General features: G+C 43.3%; 1 protein-coding gene across 1 annotated transcript in view; it reads right to left on the bottom strand.

Annotated features, from left to right (window-relative positions):
- Positions 1–21,775, bottom strand: part of LOC124026368 (alpha-1-syntrophin-like) — a 68,118-nt gene extending 46,343 nt beyond the window's left edge. The window contains exons 1-2 of the mRNA XM_046339394.1: positions 21,408–21,775; positions 1,101–1,286 (exon numbers count right to left, since the gene is read on the bottom strand). Of these exons, the coding sequence (XP_046195350.1) occupies positions 1,101–1,286; positions 21,408–21,690 (469 nt within the window). The 5' untranslated portion in view covers positions 21,691–21,775. The remainder of the gene's footprint in view (positions 1–1,100; positions 1,287–21,407) is intronic.
- Between the last annotated feature and the right edge of the window lie 1,353 nt (positions 21,776–23,128).

Here is a 23,128-nt window from a genome sequence, read left to right as displayed (position 1 = left end):
GCATAAGTCCCTTTTGTAGAGGGTAGAATAACAGACCGGATTGTGCTTCCTTCTAGAGCACAGCATAAGTCCCTTTTGTAGAGGGTAGAATAACAGACCGGATTGTGCTTCCTTCTAGAGCACAGCATAAGTCCCTTTTGTAGAGGGTAGAATAACAGACCGGATTGTGCTTCCTTCTAGAGCACAGCATAAGTCCCTTTTGTAGAGGGTAGAATAACAGACCGGTCCAATGATGTGCACATTCATTACGCACATAAAATATTGGGAGTCACAGAACACCTGTGATGCAATCGATGGACAACATGCAAGCCTTCTATTGATCTCAGTTAAAGACCTCGTCTCCAATTCAACACTGTCCGTTTCCCTTCGCCTGCTGCTGGAGCTGCCTGGCTGACAGACAGAGAGCAGTGAGCCTACATGACCACCTCCAAGACTTTCTCCACATTGATCCCCTGCAGTGCCAACCGGCAGCCCAGAAGTTCTCATTTGAGCTATTTTCAATGGGGCGTTTGATGGGTTCTGATGGGATTTGCTGCAGCCATTATTTTTGGTTAAATAGGATCGACTCTGTTACAGATGTAGGATTTTAATTTGAGCCATTTTGCTGCTGCAGGAAATTAATCCTGCAGCAACAGAAAATGTGAATTATTATGTGGATTATAATTCATGGACATTTTTATAGGGGTTGATAAATATGACATTTACAAACTTCAGAAGCCTTTTAAAACCTCAAATACACTACAAAATGTAACACTACAAGTCATCCTGCAACAAACAGGGTGATCAAATGAAGATCCTACATCTGTAACCCCCCCTCTGCAGCCCCGGCTCGATCTCAGTGTGCTAAGAGGCTTTTCCTCGAGGTGAGACATTTTTATTTCTTGGCAGTTGTTCGCTACTTCTATCCAAAGTTACTTACTGTTCACTTACTCACAGTTCATCTTGCTTCTAATCCACTGAAGGAGAAGCAATCTACCTCATGGCATGCAATGCTGGGTTTGAACCTCTACACCAGCGACCTTTTGGTCGATAATCGACTTGGTCATGCTAGAACATTTCTTGGAACCCCGGCCTGGCAGAAATGTCCTGGTGGTGCTTACCCTCTAGGATGACCTCCTTGCCCGTCTTCTTTAGAGCCTGCACGGCATCATCGTGTGTGGCCTCCCGGAGGTCAGAGCCGTTGACCGAAAGGATGGCGTCACCCACGTACAGGGCCTCCGTCTGGTCAGCAGCCAACCCTTTGAAGATCTTCGAGATGAGAATAGGCATTTTATTCTCTTTCCCACCTGCAAAGTAAAGCATATGGCATCGGTTCAGTTCATCTTAAAGGAACCTGGTGCGCTTCTCATACAAAGTATAAACCAGATGGTTACCAGTCTAAGTGTGTGCCCCTCTCTTAATGGAGAAGGGATGTGAATATGAAATATGGTGGTCTACAGGAATACCGTACATATGCTTTTTCCTAGGGCTTAAAAAGTTGACATTAAAAGTTTTTTTGCTGTTTTTCCAAACCTTTCATTATACAACAGCTAAATATATCATCAAATGATCTGCAATAATATGTTGGTAAGGTTAGATTTTGTATCCTTGATATAACACTAAAGAAGGGAACCAGTCAACATCCTCCTTTGGAATGCTTGGAAATGATGTCATTTGAGGGCATTGTGAAAATTCCATAATTTGATTTTAGTGCACAATTTCACATCTCTGAGCTCACATGCTCGATATTGTACAGTGGAGAACACAATCAGAACTCTATTTCCCGTTTTACATTTGATCCAGCTATTCCAGTCAGGAAAAAAAACCCGGTGCCGGGATTTCAAAGTAGTTTTCATGTTTCACTGATGCTCCACTGTGACAGTAGGTGGTCTGTCAGATTTATGCTGCAGAACAGGAAAGTAAGACGCTGATCTCCTTCTAGCTACCTATAATAAATCGCTTGAGACTACATTACTGTTTACAGGGATCTGTATTTATGGACAGTTCAAAGTGGTATGAATATTTGTGATTGAGAAAATGCTTTTCATATGTACCGAACCATCCAGTGATGGGATTTATAAATACATTATCTGGGCTCCCAATAAGGACAATTACCTGGGCTCCCAAAAAGGACTGATCTGATGGAACAGAATATGGAGAAATATGACCTTGGCATCCTGTAATTCCAACCATCAACGTATGCATTTTAAGTTTGTTCACAGACTGTATTTAACAGCAAGTAAACATTTTACGATTAAATTGGCCCCTACTCCCAACTGTTGACTGTGTCTGCTAAATAAGGTAGGCACATTCCTTCATATGACGTGGGATGCCCTGCAGTTAAATGCTTCTAACACAAAGTGTTCAAAATGAATTTCAATGTGCATGAATGTAAATATTCAAATGCTTTGCATCTACTATGTTATTTAACCTCTTGGTCCTATCTAGACATCAGGCGTCCCATCTAGACATCTGGAAATGCAAATGCGCTACGCTAAATGCTAATAGTACTAGTTAAAACTCAAACGTTCATTAAAATACACATGCAGGGTATTGAATTAAAGCTACACGGGTTGTGAATCCAGGCAACGAGTCAGATTTTTAAATTGCTTTTCGGCGGAAGCATGAGAAGCTATTATCTGATAGCATGTAACACCCCAAAAGACCCGCAGGGGACGTAAACAAAATAATTAGCATAGTCGTCGCTACACAAACCGCACAAATAAAATATAAAACATTCATTACCTTTGACCATCTTCTTTGTTGGCACTCCTAGATGTCCCATAATCACTATTGGGTCTTTTTTTAAATAAAAAAAGTTGACGATAAACTTTCACAAAACACTTCGAAATACTTTTGTAATGCAACTTTAGGTATCATTAAACGTTAATAAGTGATCAAATGGATCACGAGGCGAAGTATATTCTTTAGCTGTCCGTCTGAAATAATGTCCGGGTAATTCTCAATCAAAATATCCGGTCGGAGACCGGAAGAAATGCGTTGCCTTGAGTCTGTTTGACCAAGAAACAAAGCCTAGGCAAGTGACAAGACTCTAGACAACGTGTGGAAGCTGTAGGTATTGCAACCTCAGCCCCATTTAAATGTGGTTCACCTTTATCAATGGGTTCAAGTCGCGCATGGATATATATTTCCATTTTCAGTGATCAGATTTTCCTGCGCTTTTCGATGAAACGCACGTTCTGTTATAGTCACAGCCGTGATTTAACCAGTTTTATAAACGTCTGAGTGTTTTCTATCCACACATACTAATCATATGCATATACTATATTCCTGGCATGAGTAGCAGGGCGCTGAAATGTTGCGCGATTTTTAACAGAATGTTCGAAAAAGTAGGGGGTAGGATTAACAGGTTAATGATGATTACTACTGGCAGCACCGCTGCAGAAAAGATGTTGGACACCCGACTCTCTCCCAATACTCCAGTGGATACACTTCCTGTTCAAAGTTATACCATCATACTAATAATATATACTGTGCCCTCCTGAAATATTGGCACCATAGGTAAATACAGAATGAACAAAAAAGGCTGTGAAAAAATGTAATCTTTCAAATTGTTAAAATAAATGATTGGCAACCTAGAAATTCTTATGAACAAAATCTAATTGATGTATATTCTGATTCATATTTTACTTTTTAAAGTTCATCTGAGTATTAGGAAATCTTAAGTGGTAATCCATGACTTCCTGTTTCACTGGGGTATAAATATGAGGTGACACACTAAACTCTCTTAGTCATCCATCAACATGGGAACACACAAGTGAAAGGAGACAAAATGTTGTTGACCTTCACAAATCAGGCAATGGCTATATAGGAGATAGCAACACGCCTGAAAATACCCATCTCCACTATGAGGAAAATAATGAAGACATTTAAAACAACTGGACCTGTGATGAAGCAAGAGTATTTTGCCTCCATGCACAATGAGAAGGATGGTTCAAGTGGCAAAACAAATCTCCAAAGATCACAGTTGGAGAATTGTATAAGTTGATTACATCTTGGGGTCACCAAGTCTCCAAAACTACTGACCCTATAATCTAGCTTTTGCAATGGCCATCCCAGTCCCCTGACCTAAACCCCATTGAAAATGTGCGGGGTAAGCTTAAGAGGAGTCCACAAGTGAGTATATGATTTATTTATTTCACCTTTATTTAACCAGGTAAGCCAGTTGAGAACAAGTTCTCATTTACAACTGCGACCTGGCCAAGATAAAGCAAAGCAGTGTGTCACAAACAAAACAGAGTTACACATTGAATAAACAAACACACAGTCCATAATACAATAGAAAAAGTTTATATACAGTGTGGGAATGAGGTAGGATAAGGGAGGTAAGGCAATAAATAGGCCATAGTGGCAGAATAATTCAAATATAGCAATTAAATAAGAGTGATAGATGTGCAGAAGATTATTGTGCAAGTAAAGATACTGGGGTGCAAAGGAGCAACATAAATAACAGTATGGGGATGAGGTAGTTGGATGGTTGGATGGGCTATGAACATGTGCAATGATCTGTGAGCTGCTCTGACGCCTGGTGCTTAAAGTTCGTGAGGGAGATATGAGTCTCCAGCTTCAGTGATTTTTGCAGTTCGTTCCAGTCATTGGCAGCAGAGAACTGGAAGGAAAAGTGGCCAAAAAAGGAATTGGCTTTTGGGGGTGACCTGTGAAATATACCTGCTGTAGTGCGTGCTACAGGTGGGTGCTGGTATGGTGACCAGTGAGCTGAGATAAGGCGGGGCTTTACCAAGCAAAGACTTATAGATGACCTGGAGCCAGTGGGTTTGGCGATGAATATGAAGTGAGGGCCAGCCAACAAGAGCATTCAAGTCACAGTGGTGGGTAGTATATGGAGCTTTGGTGAAAAAACAGATGGCACTGTAATAGATAGACTACATTCAGTTTGCTGAGAAGAGTGTTGGAGGCTATTTTGTAAATCGCCGAAGTCAAGGATCGGGAGGATAGTCAGTTTTACGAGAGTGTATGGCAGCATGAGTGAAGGATGCTTTGTTGCGAAATAGGAAGCCGACTCTAGATTTAATTTTGGATTGGAGATGCTTAATGTGACTCTGGAAGGAGAGTTTACAGTCTAACCAGACACCTAGGTATTTGTAGTTGTCCACATATTCTAAGTCAGAACTGTCCAGGGTAGTGATGCTGGACAGCCGGGCAGGTGTGGGCAGCGATCGGTTGAAGAGCATGCATTTAGTTTTACTTGCATTTAAGAGCAGTTGGAGGCCACGGAAGGAGAGTTGTATGGCATTGAAGCTCGTCTGGAGGTTAGTTAGCACAGTGTCCAAAGGAGGGCCAGAGGTATACAGAATGGTGTCATCTGCGTAGAGGTGGACCAGAGAATCACCAGCAGCAAGAGCGACATCATTGATGTATACAGAGAAGAGAGTCGGCCCGAGAATTGAACCCTGTGACACCCCCATAGAGACTGCCAGAGGTCCGGACAACAGGCCCTCTGATTTGACACACTGAACTCTATCAGAGAAGTAGTTGGTGAACCAGGCGAGGCAGTCATTTGAAAGCTAGGCTGTTGAGTCTGCCGATAAGAATGTGGTGATTGATAAAATCGAAAGCCTTGGCCAGGTCGATGAATACAGCTGCACAGTATTGTCTCTTATCGATGGCAGTTATGATACCGTTTACAACCTTGAGCGTGGCTGATGACCAGCTCAGAAACCAGATTGCATAGCGGAGAAGGTACGGTGGGATTCGAAATGGTCGGTAATCGGTGATGATGTCATGGCTTTAGAAGCTTCTGATAGGCAAATTGACATCATTTGAGTCAATTTGAGGTGTCACTGTGGATGTATTTCAAGGCCTACCTTCGAACTCAGTGCCTCTTTGCTTGACATCATGGGAAAATTCAACCTTCCCAAGTTCTCTCACGTCACCCCGCTCCTCCGCTCTCTCCACTGGCTTCCAGTTGAAGCTCGCATCCGCTACAAGACCATGGTGCTTGCCTACGGAGCTGTGAGGGGAACGGCACCTCAGTACCTCCAGGCTCTGATCAGGCCCTACACCCAAATAAGGGCACTGCGTTCATCCACCTCTGGCCTGCTCGCCTCCCTACCACTGAGGAAGTACAGTTCCCGCTCAGCCCAGTCAAAACTGTTCGCTGCTCTGGCTCCCCAATGGTGGAACAAACATCTGACCGTGAGAAGAGTTACGCCCTCGTCTCATGCCTCACCGGGAGAGCTCTGGAATGGGCCAGCGCTGTGTGTAGTAGGGAGGATGCGGCGCTGGACCATTTTGAGGAGTTCCCCCGCCAATTCCGGATAGTATTCGATCACCCACCTGAAGGCAAAGCGGCGGGTGAGCTTCTCTATCATCTGAGGCAGGAGACGAGGAGTGCACAGGATTTTGCTTTGGAGTTTAGGACCTTGGCTGCCGGCGCTGGATGGAGCGACAGGGCCCTGATCGACCATTACCGTTGTAGTCTACGCGAGGACGTCCATCGGGAGCTGGCCTGTAGAGACACCACCCTCACCTTCGACCAGCTGGTGGACATGTCCATCAAGCTGGACAACATGCTGGCTACTCGTGGACGTCTAGATTGGGGTCTGGTTGTTCCATCCTCCCGCACCCTCTCTCCCGAACCTATGGAATTGGGAGGGATGGTGCGCAGGGAGAACGGAGGGGGTTCCCGCTCGAGCACCATTCAAGGTCGCAGAGAGCACACTGCTGGTCGGTGCCAGGTTGGTTCCTCTGGGAATAGAGAGGGCAGGCAGGGCATTCTGGTGTCACCCCAGGTAAGTAGGCACCATTCTCATCCAGAGCCCTCTGCTGCACTAATGTTTGTCTCTGTCTCTTTTCCTGATTTTTCACTGCATTCCCAGTATAAGGCGCTAGTAGATTCAGGTGCGGCTGGGAATTTCATTAATAAAAGTCTAGCTCATAGTTTAGGGATCCCTATTGTTCCTGTGGATATGCCTTTCCCTATTCATGCCTTAGATAGTCAACCATTAGGGTCAGGGTTTATCAGGGAGGTAACCACACCTTTGTGTATGATAACGCAGGAGGGTCACAAGGAGAAGATGAGGCTTTTTCTTATTGATTCTCCTGCGTATTCTGTGGTGCTAGGCCTACCCTGGTTAGTTTGTCATAACCCCACTGTTTCTTGGCCACAGAGGGCTCTCACGGGGTGGTCGCGAGAATGCTCAGGTAGGTGTTTAGGGGTTTCCGTTGGTGCTACTACGGTGGAAAGTCCAGACCAGGTCTCCACCGTGCGCATTCCCCCCGAATATGCCGATTTGGCTCTCGCCTTCTGTAAAAAGAAGGCGACTCAATTACCACCCCATCGACGGGGGGATTGTGCGATAGATCTCCTGGTAGACGCTGCATATCCCAAGAGTCACGTGTATCCCCTGTCGCAAGCGGATACGGAGGCTATGGAGACATATGTATCTGAATCCCTGCATCAGGGGTTCATTCAGCCATCCATTTCACCCGTCTCTTCGAGTTTCTTTTTTGTGAAAAAAAGGATGGCGGTTTACGCCCGTGCGTTGATTATCGAGGTCTTAATAAAATCACAGTGAAATATAGTTACCCGCTACCTCTGATCAATACGGTTATTGAGTTAATGCACGGGGCACGTTTTTTCAAAAAAATGGATCTCAGGAGTGCGTACAATCTGGTGCGTATTAAGAAGGGTGATGAGTGGAAGACGGCATTTAGCACCACCTCAGGTCATTATGAGTACCTGGTCATGCCATATGGGTTGATGAATGCTCCATCAGTTTTCCAATCATTTGTAGATGAGATATTCAGGGACCTGCACGGGCAGGGTGTAGTGGTGTATATCGATGATATTCTGATATACTCTGCTACACTCGCCGAGCATGTGTCCCTGGTACGCAGGGTGCTTGGTCGCCTGTTGGAGCATGATCTATATGTCAAGTCTAAGAAATGCTTGTTTTTCCAACAATCCATCTCCTTCCTAGGGCATCGGATTTCCACTTCAGGAGTGGAGATGGAGAGCGACCGCATTACAGCCGTGCGTAATTGGCCGACTCCAACCACGGTAAAGGAGTTGCAGCGTTTTTGGGGGTTTTCCAATTACTACCGGAGGTTTATCTGGGGTTTTGGTCAGGTGGCAGCTCCCATTACCACACTGCTAAAGGGGGGCCCGGTGTGCTTGCAGTGGTCGGCTGAGGCGAACAGGGCTTTTGAGCACCTGAAGACTCTGTTTACCTCGGTGCCTGTGCTGGCTCATCCGGATCCCTCTTTGCCATTTATAGTGGAGGTGGACGCATCCGAAGCTGGGATAGGAGCAGTGCTCTCTCAGCGTTCGGGTACGCCACTGAAGCTCAGCCCGGCGGAGCGAAACTATGATGTGGGGAACCAAGAGCTGTTAGCTGTCGTAGAAGCTTTGAAGGTGTGGAGGCATTGGCTAGAGGGGGCTAAACACCCTTTTCTCATCTGGACTGACCACCGCAATCTGGAGTATATCCGGCAGGCGAAGAGATTGAATCCTCGCCAGGCAAGGTGGGCCATGTTTTTCACTCGTTTTGTGTTTACTCTTTCTTACAGACCAGGCTCCCAGAACGTTAAGGAAGACGCATTGTCTCGGCTGTATGACACAGAGGAGCGGTCCATGGATCCCACTCCCATACTCCCAGCTTCGTGTCCGGTGGCGCCTGTAGTGTGGGAGCTGGACGTGGACTTTGAGCGGGCGTCACATGCAGAGCCTTCTCCCCCTGAGTGTCCAGCTGGTCTTGACGGGAGATACTGGTGGCCCACTTTAGCTAAGGACGTGAGGATTTATGTTTCTTCCTGCTCGGTGTGCGCCCAGTGCAAGGCTCCTAGACACCTGCCCAGAGGTAAGCTACAACCTCTACCCGTTCCTCAACGGTCGTGGTCACACCTGTCGGTGGATTTTTTGACTGATCTTCCACCTTCACAGGGTTACACCATGATCCTGGTCGTTGTGGATCGGTTTTCAAAGTCCTGTATTCTCCTCCCTTTGCCAGGTCTCATAACGGCCTTACAAACTGCAGAGGCCCTGTTTACACACGTTTTCCGGCACTATGGGATGCCTGAGGATATAGTGTCTGATCGGGGTCCCCAGTTCACATCAAGGGTCTGGAAGGCGTTCATGGAGCGTCTGGGGATCTCGGTTAGTCTTACCTCAGGTTTTCACCCCGAGAGTAATGGGCAGGTGGAGAGAGTTAACGAGGATGTGGGTAGGTTTCAACGGTCTTAGTGCCAAGATTGGCCGGGGGAGTGGGCGAAGTTCGTGCCCTGGGCAGAGATGGCTCAGAACTCGCTACGTCACTCCTCCACTAACCTTACTCCCTTTCAATGTGTATTAGGGTATCAGCCGGTTCTGGCTCCTTGGCATCAGAGCCAGACCGAGGCCCCTGCGGTGGACAATTGGTTTCGGCACACTGAGGAGACCTGGGAGGCAGCCCACGTCCACCTTCAGCGTGCCATAAGGCGCCAGAAAATTGGCGCAGACCGTCGCCGCAGTGAGGCCCCAGTGTTCGCACCAGGGGACTGGGTCTGGCTCTCGACCCGAAACCTGCCCCTTCGACGCGTGCGTAATGTTCCTCCGCCTCCTCTAGACATCGAGGGGGTTCCGGCGTACTCTGTTCGATCCATTTTGGATTTGAGACGTCGGGCGAGGGGCCTTCAGTACCTCGTGGACTGGTAAGGGGTACGGGCCGGAGGAGAGATGCTGGGTTCCGGTGGAGGACGTGTTAGATCCTTCCATGTTATCAGAATTCCGTCGTCTCCATCCGGATCGCCCTGCACCTCGCCCTCCGGGTCTTCCCTGAGGCCGGTGTCGACGCAGGGGGGGGGTTGTTGCCTCTCTTTGTTCGGGCGGTGCTCGGTGCTCGGCGTTCGACGTCACCGGTCTTCTAGCCATCATTGATCCTTTTTTCATTTTCCATTGGTTTTGTCTCGTCTTCCCACACACCTGTTTTCAATCCCATTCATTACCTGTTGTGTATTTAACCCTCTGTTTCCCCTCATGTCTTTGTCAGAGATTGTTTTATTGTCAGTGTAGTGTGATTGTTGTATAGGTGCGCGTCGGGTCCTCGTACCCATGTTTGTTTGTTTGTTTATGTACATTTAGTGTTATGGAACACACTCTGTGGACTTTATTAAAAGACTCCATTTTACACTCCATTTGACTCTCCTGCGCCTTACTTCCCTGCCACCTATTACACCTATGCATGACAAACGGTGCCAATAATTCAGGTGGGCACTTCAGAAACTATTCACACCCCTTGACTAATTCCACATTTTGTTGTGTTACAGCCTGAATTTAAAATGGATTAAATATATATTTTTTGGTCACTGGCCTGTACCCAATACCCCATAATGTCAAAGGGGAATTATGTTTTTCTAAATATTTACAAATTCATTAAAAATGAAAAGCTGAAATGTCTTGAGTCAAGTATTCAACCCCGTTCTTATGGCAAGACTAAATAAGTTCAGGAGAAAAACATGTGCTTAACAAGTCACAAGTTGCATTGACTCACTGTGTGCAATAAGTGTTTAACATGATTTTTGAATGACTACCTCATCTCAATTATCTTTGAGGTCCCTCAGTAGAGCAGTGAATTTCAAACACAGATTCAACCACAAAGACCAGGGAGGTTTTCCAATGCCTCGCAAAGAAGGGCACCTATTGGTAGATGGGTAAAAATAAAATTAACAGACATTGAATATCCCTTTGAGCATGGTGAAGTTATTCATTACACTTTGGATGGTGTATCAATACACCCAGTCACTAAAACAATACAGGCGTTCTTCCTAACTCAGTTGCCAGAGAGAAACAAACATATTGAGTTGACATTTATTCAATTTTGAGTTTGCATCCCACTATTACACTTTGCATACATCACATAAGACTGAAATATAACAAAACTGTTTGACATAGAAATACCACAATTTCATCAGGTTTTCTAAATCATCTTTAATTATTACATTCAGATAAATATAAATAACATTCCACCCAAAAGGCCAAAGAGGCTTTTGCTCATTGACTGCTTGAAAAACTATGGCAAGATCTGAAAATGACTGTCTAGCGATGATCAACAACCAATTTAACAGAGATTGAAGAGTTTTGAAAATAATAAATGGGAAAATGTTGCACAATACAGGTGTGGAAAGCTCTTAGGGACATATCCAGAAAAACTCACAGCTGTAATCTCCGCTGAAGGTGCTTCTACAAAGCATTGACTCAGGGGTGGGAGTACTTATGTAAATTAGATATAATAAATTTGCAAACATTTCTAAAAACATGTTTTCACTTTGTCATTATGGGGTATTGTTTGTAGATGGGTGGGCAAAAAAATATATTTCATCCATTTTGAATTCGGTCTGTAACACAACAAAATGTGGATTTAGTCAAGGGGTTTGAATACTTTCTGAAGGCAAAGCCGTGCTCAAGCAGTTCTTTCGAAAAGCTGAGCAAGGGATAAGTTCCCCATTAAGACTGCAGTTTTAGAACATACGAGGACACCAGTCATCCACTTTGCCCTGCTGCAGTCTCTTCTCTCTAACAGGATAATGAAGCTCAGTTCATAGACTGATGAATCTGCTACTTCCAAGGGGCCCTTTCTTGGTAAATATTGTCAAGGCCAGTTAGGTCTCGTCCTTAAAACGGCTGAGAAATGTACAGAAAGAGGATTAAATCAAATTCATTCAGAATATATCTTTCACAGGTTGGCTCATACGTGCGATTCCACAGATTTACATTGTGCATCATCTTTCTGAGACTAGAGCCAGGTGCCTTCAATAAAAAATGCCCATGCATCTCAATCCCAGTGGTATAGACGGTGACTCCCTCCGCTGTCAACATGATCTATGCCTTTTATGTCTGTCTAGGTCTAGCGGTGCACGCTAGAGTGACATTTGATGTTTGTTTGTTTGGTGATTGAGGTGCAGAAATAATGCCCACCAAGTTGAGATTCTGCCCTCTGATGAATTGTGTGAGAGGCATTTGAGGCGAGAGACAGCAGGAAAAAATATCCTCAGTGATTCAACTGATAAAAACAGAAATTGCAGAAAAATGTATCCAGACTAATATCACCAGGTGATCAAATAGAAATCACCAAGGAACAAACTCCAAATAGACTTTTAGATTAGATCATGAACCAATCATAAGCTTCTGGGGCAATATTTCATTGACTACATTCTTGGCAATCAAGTTGAATGTGAAATTCTAAACAAAGAAATCACACTGAATATTGCGCAATACTTAAATAGCAAGAATTCATACCCCAAGGAGTTTATTAAATGTGATTTTCACCAAAGAAATATAATCAGATGTCATTGTTCTGATTTTAACATAATTTCCACGCTATTTATTTGACCATGCGTCATATTAGTTATAAGGGAAAATAATCACACTTAAAAGGACATCTTACATGTTTTTTGAATTACAACACCTGGAGCAGGACTTGACGTGTGTGATGTTTGGAATTCAGCCTTTGTTAGGAATTCGGCTCCTGAGGCCTACATTAACTCAGATCTTTGTAATGCTGAGGCCTACATTAACTCAGATCTTTGTAATGCTGAGGCCTACATTAACTCAGATCTTTGTAATTCTGAGGCCTACATTAACTCAGATCTTTTGTAATGCTGAGACCTACATTAACTCAGATCTTTTGTAATGCTGAGACCTACATTAACTCAGATCTTTTGTAATGCTGAGGCCTACATTAACTCAGATCTTTGTAATGCTGAGGCCTACATTAACTCAGATCTTTTTAATGCTGAGGCCTACATTAACTCAGATCTTTGTAATGCTGAGGCCTACATTAACTCAGATCTTTGTAATGCTGAGGCCTACATTAACTCAAATCTTTTGTAATGCTGAGGCCTACATTAACTCAGATCTTTTGTAATGCTGAGGCCTACATTAACTCAGATCTTTTGTAATGCTGAGGCCTACATTAACTCAGATCTTTTGTAATGCTGAGGCCTACATTAACTCAGATCTTTTGTAATGCTGAGGCCTACATTAACTCAGATCTTTTGTAATGCTGAGGCCTACATTAACTCAGATCTTTTTAATGCTGAGGCCTACATTAACTCAGATCTTTGTAATGCTGAGGCCTACATTAACTCAGATCTTTTTAATGCTGAGGCCTACATTAACTCAGATCTTTGTAATGCTGAGGCCTACATTAACTCAGATCTTTGTAATGCTGAGGCCTACATTAACTCAAATCTTTTGTAATGCTGAGGCCTACATTAACTCAGATCTTTTGTAATGCTGAGGCCTACATTAACTCAGATCTTTTGTAATGCTGAGGCCTACATTAACTCAGATCTTTTGTAATGCTGAGGCCTACATTAACTCAGATCTTTTGTAATGCTGAGGCCTACATTAACTCAGATCTTTTGTAATGCTGAGGCCTACATTAACTCAGTTCTTTTGTAATGCTGAGGCCTACATTAACTCAGATCTTTGTAATGCTGAGGCCTACATTAACTCAGATCTTTGTAATGCTGAGGCCTACATTAACTCAGATCTTTGTAATGCTGAGGCCTACATTAACTCAGATCTTTGTAATGCTGAGGCCTACATTAACATAGATCTTTTGTAAAGCTTGCATGTGAGAGTGTAGAGGACAATAAGTGTCTGAATATTTTATGCACAGACTTGAGCCACCTCTTAACCGTATAAGTCTCAAAGGTCCAAGGGCCCACACCGTGAATCTTAAAATAATATCTTAAGCTTTTTCATTGAGCATTTGTACCAGAGAAACTATAGCCAATTATCACGTAAGCTTCTTTCACTGTAATTACACAAAACACTCTGGACCTCTTACCCTGCCCCCAGGACAGTGCAAATACAAGCCATTGGATGCCAATAATCACCCCAGGACCTGGTCAGTACACTTTCACCCATATAATGCTTAACTGGCTGGGACAGCTGCCAAAACCCCTGGACGGACACGCTAACATACTACAGTATATCATCTGCATAGTACAGTATAGACCACCAGACGAGTGCTCTTCAGAATTCCCCTTAAGTCAGCTGTAGAGTCTGGTCCCTGTATCTGGGCAAACTACAACCTTTCAGGAGGACATCACTCCTTTGTTCCCACAGTGTGAATAGACGGTTTGACTAACAATTCAATGAGGAACGCAAAACACTTTATTGATTCTGACTATATTCTTATTAAATACTTTTTTCTTTACATAGTTGAATGTGTTGACAACAAAATCACACAAAAATGATCAATGGAAATCAAATTTATCAACCCATGGAGGTCTGGGTTTGGAGTCACACTCAAAATTAAAGTGGAAAACCACACTACAGGCTGATCCAACTTTGATGTAATGTCCTTAAAACAAGTCAAAATGAGGCTCAGTAGTGTGTGTGGCCTCCACGTGCCTGTATGACTTCCCTACAATACCTGAGCATGCTCCTGATGAGGTGGCGGATGGTCTCCTGAGGGATCTCCTCCCAGACCTGGACTAAAGCATCCGCCAACTCCTGGACAGTCAGTGGTGCAACGTGGCGTTGGTGGATGGAGTGAGACATGATTTCCCAGATGTGCTCAATTGGATTCAGGTCTGGGGAACGGGCGGGCCAGTCCATAGCATCAATGCCTTCATCTTGCAGGAACTGCTGACACACTCCAGCCACATGAGGTCTAGCATTGTCTTGCATTAGGAGGAACCCAGGGCCAACCGCATCAGCATATGGTCTCACAAGGGGTCTGAGGCTCTCATCTCGGTACCTAATGGCAGTCAGGCTACCTCTGGCGAGCACAAGGAGGGCTGTGCGGCCCCCCAAAGAAATGCCACCCTACACCATGACTGACCCACCGCCAAACCAGTTATGCTGGAGGATGTTGCAGGCAGCAGAACGTTCTCCACAGCGTCTACAGACTCTGTCACGTCTGTCAGATGTACTCAGTGTGAACCTGCTTTCATCTGTGAAGAGCACAGGGCGCCAGTGGCGAATTTGCCAATCTTGGTGTTCTCTGGCAAATGCCAAACGTCCTGCACGGTGTTGGGCTGTAAGCTCAACACCCACCTGTGGACGTCAGGCCCTCATACCACCCTCATGGAGTCTGTTTCTGACCGTTTGAGCAGACACATGCACATGTATGTGGAAAGGTCAAGGGGTCTGAATACTTTGCGAATGCACTGTACAGGGAGTACTAGTACCAGATAAATGTGCAGAGGTACGAAGTATTTGAGGTATATACAGTTGAAGTTGAAAGTTTACATAACTCGTTTTTCAACCACTCCACAAATTTCTCGTCAACAAACTATAGTTTTGGCAAGTCAGTTAGGACATCTACTTTGTGCATGACACAAGTAAGTTTTCCAACAATTGTTTACAGACAGATTATTTCACTGTATCACAATTCCAGTGGGTCAGAGGTTTAAATACACTAAGTTGACTGTGCCTTTAAACAGCTTGGAAAATTCCAGAAAATGATGTTGTGGCTTTAGAAGCTCCTGATAGACTAATTGACATAATTTGAGTCAATTGGAGGTGTACCTGTGGATGTATTTCAAGGCCTACCTTCAAACTCAGTGCCTCTTTGCTTGGCATCATGGGAAAATCAAAAGAAATCAGCCAAGACCTCCACAAGTCTGCTTCATCCTTGGGAGCAATTTCCAAACGCCTGAAGGTACCACGTTCATCTGTACAAACAATAGTACGCAAGTATAAACCCCATGGGAAAAAGCAGCTGTCATACCACTCAGGAAGGAGACGCGCTCTGTCTCTTAGAGATGAACGAACTTTGGTGCAAAAAGTGCAAATCAATCCCAGAACAACAGCAAAGGACCTTGTGAAGATGCTGGAGGAAACAGGTACAAAAGTATCTACATCCACAGTAAAATGAGTCCTGGAAGGGCTCATTGAGATTTTAAATCTCTTTTTTAAGAGCGTCCAAGATAGGCAGCACCAAGTCATTACAACAATTACAGACAAACATGAAAAACTACAAGTAATCTAGTCAACACCATAGAATTCACAAGAGTATAACAAAATCAAACACAGCAAATTAAAAACATTGACAGGTCAGGGAATCAGTCCCAAGATCATTCATCAGTGATTTAAAAACACCAATCGGGACAAGTTCTTCCAGTTTAAAAGTATTTTGTAAGGTGTTCCAAGACGATAGCTCAGAGTACATAAAAGCCCTTTTACCAAATTCAGTTCGGACATTTGGAACAGTTAGCAGGATAAAGTCCAGCGAACGAAGAGAGTACCCACCACATCTCTGAACAATAAAAATGCCCAAATAAAAAGGTAGTAAACCCCAAATGGCTTTTTAAAGAAAAGTATACCAGTGCCTGAGCCTACGAGTGACTAGAGAAGGCCAGCCAACCCTGGTATACAAAGTGCAGTGTTGGTAAGGGTTTTGCAGTTTAAAATAAATCTCAAAGTGCCATGGTAAAGGGTGCCAATTGATCTCAAACACTGAGCGGAAGCATTCATATATAAAATATCCCCATAGTCTAGTAAAGGCATAAATGTAGCTGATACTAGCCTCCTTCTGGCTTCAAAAGAAAAACAGGCCTTATTGTAAAATGAAATCCCAATTTCAGCTTCAATTTTTTTGTAAGTTGTTGAATATGCAATTGAAAAGAGAGGCCTTCATCAATTAAAATGCCAAGATATTTATATGAGGTTACAACCTCAATCTCCTTGCCCTGACAGGTAGTTAAAGGTGAAAGGTTGAGGTATATTTCTTGCTTTAGAAAACACCATTAGTTTAGTTGTCAGTATTGAGGATAAGCTTCAATTGACACAAGGTATGTTGAACAGTATAAAAAGCAGTTTGCATGTTCTGGAAAGCTTTTGTAAGAGACGAGGCACAACAGTAAATAACAGTATCATCAGCATAAAAATGAAGTTGCGCATTTTGGAAATGTTTGTCAAAATAATTTATATACATTGTAAATAAGAGAGGACCAAGTACAGAGCAGAGCCTTGGGGCACACCATTAAAGACAGCCAATTTAACAGACATAAGCCCATCAAATTGAGTGCACTGAGTTCTATCAAAACAGATAGTTAGCAAACCATGCAACTGCATGCTCTGAAAGACCTACACTCTCTGCCTTAGTATAGCACGATCAACTGTATCAAAAGCCTTAGCGAGATCAATAAAAAGTGAGACACAGTGATGTTTTTTGTCAAGGGCTTCAGTGGTATCATTTAAAACCTTCATGGCTGCTGTAATTGTGCTATGCTTCTTCCTGAACCCCGATTGGTACATTGATAAAATATAGTTACTAAATAAAAACTCTTTTAGCTGTTCACTCACAAGGGTTTCAAGTATTTTCACCAGGGGTGATAGCTTTGAGATTGGCCTATAATTATTTAAAATAGTTTGATCTCCCCCTTTTAAAAATTGGTAGGACAAATGCTGATTTCCCGATGTTCAGAAATTCCTTACATTCCAGGGTTAGATTGAACAGATATGTAAGTGGTCCTATATTGACATAACCTGAAAGGCCACTCAGCAAGGAAGAAGCCACTGCTCCAAAACTGCCATAAAAAAGCCAGACTACGGTTTGAACAGTTTTGATGCGATAACAAAGATTGTACTTTTTGGAGAAATGTCCTTTCACCCAAATTATTGTGGGAAGCTTGTGGAAGGCTACCCGAAACATTTGACCCAAGTTGAACAATTTAAAGGCAATGCTACCAAATACTAATTGAGTGTATGTAAACTTCTGAAACACTGGGAATGTGATTATTCTGACATTTCACATTCTTAAAATAAAGTGGTGATCCTAACTGACCTAAGACAGGGAATTTCTACTAGGATTAAATGTCAGGAATTGTGAAAAATTTAATTTAAATTTATTTGGCTAAGGTGTATGTAAACTTCAACTGTATGTACTGTGCCTTCAGAAAGTATTCACACCCCTTGACTTTTTCCACATTTTGTTGTGTTACTAAGTGGGATTAAAATGTATTTAATTGTCTTTTTTTGTGTGAATTATCTACACAAAATACTCTATCAAAGTGGAAGAAAAATTCTAACATTTTTTTTATTAATAAAAAATAAACCACTAATATACAGTATCTTGATTAGAGAAGTATTCAACCCCCAGAATCAATACATGTTAAAATCATCTTCGGCAGTGATTACAGCTGTGACTCTTTCTGGGTAAGTCTCTAAGAGCTTTCCACACCTGGATTGTACAATATGTTCCCATTATTATTTAAACAGATTCTTCAAGCTCTGTCAAGATGGTTGTTGATTATTGTTAGAAAGACATTTTCAAGTCTTTTGGGCAGTGTCAATTTAGTGTCTATATATAGTCTAGTGAGTGTGTGTAGGGTCAGTGCAGATCATTCCGGTACCATTAATTGACTACTTAGCAGTCTGGCTATTTAGCTGTCTTATGGCTTAGGGGTAGAAGCTGTCTCTGAGCCTGTTGGTCTAAGAGCCAATGCTCTGGTACCGTTTTTGAGACGGTAGCAGAGCGAACAGTCTATGGATTGGATGGCTGGAGTCTTTGGTCATTTTTTGTCTCTTCCTCTGACACCACCTGATAGAGGTCCTGGATGACAGTAGTTTAAAGAATTAAAAAAATATATATATATAAAATAAACTGTGGTGCAAATGAATGTTATAAACTTTTCATTCTATTTGCAGTTATCGCATCAATTCAGGTCATTTATCGCAATATGGATTTCTGCACATATCGCCCAGCTCCCTGCCATAGCGTCTCTCCATGATAAGCATTATTCACAACAGTCATGATAAACAAAGCCATTGATGTTTGATGACGGTGCCTTATTTTATATGATAGAAGTTAATACAATTTTAAAAACATTACAATACATTTGCAGATTTCACAACACACTGTGTGCCCTCAGGCCCCTACTCTACCACATATCTACAGTACTAAATCCATGTGTATGTGTGTGTATAGTGCATATGTTCATGTGTGTGTCATTGACTAGACTGAGAGGTATTTTACTAACCAGCTCTGCTGCCGTTTTAAACATCAAAAGGAATGCGAGGCTATAGGCCACCACACCATGTTGGGAGATCTGAGTGACAGCATGTTGGGAGACCTGAGTGACAGCTGAGGCTATAGCCCACCACACCATGTTGGGAGATCTGAGTGACAGCATGTTGGGAGATCTGAGTGACAGCTGAGGCTATAGCCCACCACACCATGTTGGGAGATCTGAGTGACAGCTGAGGCTATAGCCCACCACACCATGTTGGGAGATCTGAGTGACAGTTGAGGCTATAGCCCACCACACCATGTTGGGAGATCTGAGTGACAGCTGAGGCTATAGCCCACCACACCATGTTGGGAGATCTGAGTGACAGCTGAGGCTATAGCCCACCACACCATTGTTGGGAGATCTGAGTGACAGCTGAGGCTATAGCCCACCACACCATGTTGGGAGATCTGAGTGACAGCTGAGGCTATAGGCCACCACACCATGTTGGGAGATCTGAGTGACAGCTGAGGCTATAGGCCCCACACCATGTTGGCAGATCTGAGTGACAGCTGAGGCTATAGGCCACCACACCATGTTGGGAGATCTGAGTGACAGCTGAGGCTATAGCCCACCACACCATGTTGGGAGATCTGAGTGACAGCTGAGGCTATAGCCCACGACACCATGTTGGGAGATCTGAGTGACAGCTGAGGCTATAGCCCACCACACCATGTTGGGAGATCTGAGTGACAGCTGAGGCTATAGGCCATCACACCATGTTGGGAGATCTGAGTGACAGCTGAGGCTATAGGCCATCACACCATGTTGGGAGATCTGAGTGACAGCTGAGGCTATAGGCCACCACACCATGTTGGGAGATCTGAGTGACAGCTGAGGCTATAGGCCACCACACCATGTTGGGAGATTTGAGTGACAGCTGAGGCTATAGGCCACCACACCATGTTGGGAGATCTGAGACACCATGTTGGGAGATCTGAGTGGCAGCTGCCTGTTCTTACAGGTGGGCAGAAGCTTGTGGAGGAAAATAGTTTATCAGCCTGGGCGCTACTAAACATAACTGAGCACAGGAATGTTATTCTCTTGATCAAGTGATTTTGAAGAGGTTGAACTCCCCTCACCCCCTTCACACACACACACACACACACACACACACACACACACACACACACACACACACACACACACACACACACACACACACACACACACACACACACACACACACACACACACACACACACACACACACACACACCCTCTCAAGCTCAAACAAGAGTAGAGTAGTATTCTTAGAAATACTGTATTTTCTGCTTGAGACCTGAAAAGTCTTGCTCTTCCTACAAGCATGTTTCTTCAATGCATCCAATTGCATGTGCACGCTACAGTTAAAACATATATATATATATATATATATATATATATATACAGATGTTTTATTAACTTGTATTGAATCAAGGGGAGCCCAATTGAGAGCAGGATCTCATTTCCAATGGTGCGCTGGGTGGTGTACAATAGATGATCCAGTAGCCTACATGAAAAGGGTGTCTCAAATGTTTTTATTTATTTCCTTTTCGATTTCGATGACGCAGTAAGCAGGTAGATCATTGCCTCCCAATCACATGTTTGAGCCATAACTTTGATTGAGGAATACTTGAAAAAGACAATGGACTATTCTGAGACATTTTGATGTTGGGAGTAATAACTTGTAAACACAGTATTTGAAAGAAAAATCATGTAATAAATAGATGTTCTAATTCAATATGACATATGGACCTTAGCCTACTTGTTTGATGTAGTAGACTGCCATATCATCTTAAATGTCAGCTTTTGGTATGGATTTCAGACTATGGCTCCAAATCCCCACAGGACTACATTAGACATTTCACTCCCATGACATCATGGAACTGTTTCACAGCGGTGCTTGCATAACATCAGCTTTTATTTCTATATGAAGAGTTTACTATATGCCATGACTGCATGGCAGATAGACTAGCTTTCACTAAAAGTTACCATTACAACCTTACCAACTTCGAACGTTCCTAGTCGTCGATCTTTACCCTGTCATATAACGTGTTTACAGAGAGAAGAATCAGGTCATCAAAATAAAATGTCTGAATAAATAGTTGCTTGCAACGTTGCACGGGTTATTGGGATACTTTCATGATGAACTGATATGGCTGGTCTTGGTGAGAATAGTTTGTGAGGTGTTCTTTCAATAGGTTTCTGCTGTTAGAACTTTGATAAATAGGCGTAGTCTATCTAGTGCAATTACATACAGCACGAAAACCTTCAACCCAATGACTGACCTTTGAAGAGTTGAAGTCTTCGGTGAGGGATAATTTTAGTAGGCTACTTTCAGCATTTACTTTTAGGTCATTCTAATCCAAGTGTCGGGTAGTTTACATAGTTACATTTAGGAAAGGGACCAAATACACTTTTTAGAGTGTTGTTTATTAGCGCCATGTTGGACTTACCTTTAATACTAATTCCAAGTCCTCCCACATCTTGCTTTGTAACTCTCACCGTGCGCTTAACGTTGGTGATCGTTTCTGGGACGGGAAAGGAGCTGAGGTTGGCTGGGTCTCCATTAATGTCACCGGCGGGAGTTGGGTTGGGTTTCACTGGTTCTTCGGCGACCTCTCCGGGGCTCACGGTTAAAGTCTCCTCCGTAAGTGTGGCTAATACACGAATCCAACGGTCCACGGTAACTCGAAGTTCCAACAGTCCAGTTTTCTGTGCCTTCATCGCGGCAGCCATGTTCAACACATTCCTGGAATAACTCTATAGACGGGTTGGCAGTCGTGTAAAGAGATAGGGGTAAGGCAGGAGACCCAGCCCCCTCCTCCAACTCTCTCTCCTATTCCAAGATGTTTTGCAATATCATACTCGAAAGTTAATTGAGCACAATTATTTTCATTAATGAACAAAGTTGGTGCAGTGGGGCCAACATTTTTTTTTGACGATGAAAATAGTTAATTGGTCCTGGACTTTCATATTTCTTCATAAAAATCACAATAAAGTGTAGAAATCATTCTATTGACAGACATCCCGATTTAACATGAATCAAAGGCTGCAGTAGCCTACCAAATCAAACTACTCTTTACGATGTTTTTGATGGGTCAAATATTTTAATCTTATATTTTAATATTATTGACCATGGTTTAGGTTTGATGTTTTCTCTGATAAAAAAAAATATTGATATTGTAGCGAATTCGGGGTAGCCACAACCTGGACTCAGACACCAGTCCAGCAATTGTGGCTCCCGAGTGGCGCAGGCGTCGGTAAGGCACTGCATCTCAGTGCTAGAGGCATCACTATAAACCCTGGTTTGATTCCATGCTGTATCACAGCCGGCCGTGACTGGGAGACCCATAGTCGTTAGGGTTTGGCCGGGATAGGCCGTCATTGTAAATAAAAATTTGTTCTTAACTGACTTGACTAGTGAAATAAAAATGGTCAGCCAACACCTTAACCATTATGCCCAAACCATTTGATGAGGTTGCTAGGTTATATAATATCCCCTTCCTTCAGGAGAGTGTGTCCTCATGCTTCTCTTTACCGAGTCGCTCACCATGCTCCTCCGATGGCCTCAGGTGCCATCCCACTTCTGACACCAGTGTAGGGAATTCAGGGGGGGTAGTCCCAAACGGAACTCAAACCCAGGTCCAGCAACTGTCAAACCAACACCTTAACCAGCCACTAGGTGTTGGGTTAAGGTCACCACAATTTATTTTGTATTTTTTTTTAATATAACTAGGCAAGTCAGTTAAGAACAAATTCTTATTTACAATAACGGCCTACACCGGCCAAACCCTGTTGACACTGGGCCAATTGTGCACCACCCTATGGGACTCCAAATCACGGCCGGTTGCGATACAGTCTGGATTCAAACCAGGGTGTCTGTAGTGACGCCTCAAGCACTGAAATGCAGTGACTTAGACCGCTGTGCCACTCGGGAGCCACAATATCATGTTGTAACTTGTTCTTTACACTTGTATGAAACATACACAATTTGTATGATGTTGCATTGTATCTAATGGTGGTAGATCTAAATATCCCAATTTCATTAGCCAAAATGTATTACAGTACAATCCCTCTTTAGTGATGATATTGAATTCTACCAGAGGGAAACTCTAAATGATTAATTTACATTATAGCCTAATAGTCCACTACAGTTTTGCACCTCAAAAGGTTA

The sequence above is a fragment of the Oncorhynchus gorbuscha genome, linkage group LG03 (assembly GCF_021184085.1).
Source record: "Oncorhynchus gorbuscha isolate QuinsamMale2020 ecotype Even-year linkage group LG03, OgorEven_v1.0, whole genome shotgun sequence".
NCBI classification, from domain to species: Eukaryota; Metazoa; Chordata; class Actinopteri; order Salmoniformes; family Salmonidae; genus Oncorhynchus; species Oncorhynchus gorbuscha.
Note: the sequence above shows the minus strand (reverse complement) of the source record. Positions and strands in the feature narration are given on the sequence as shown.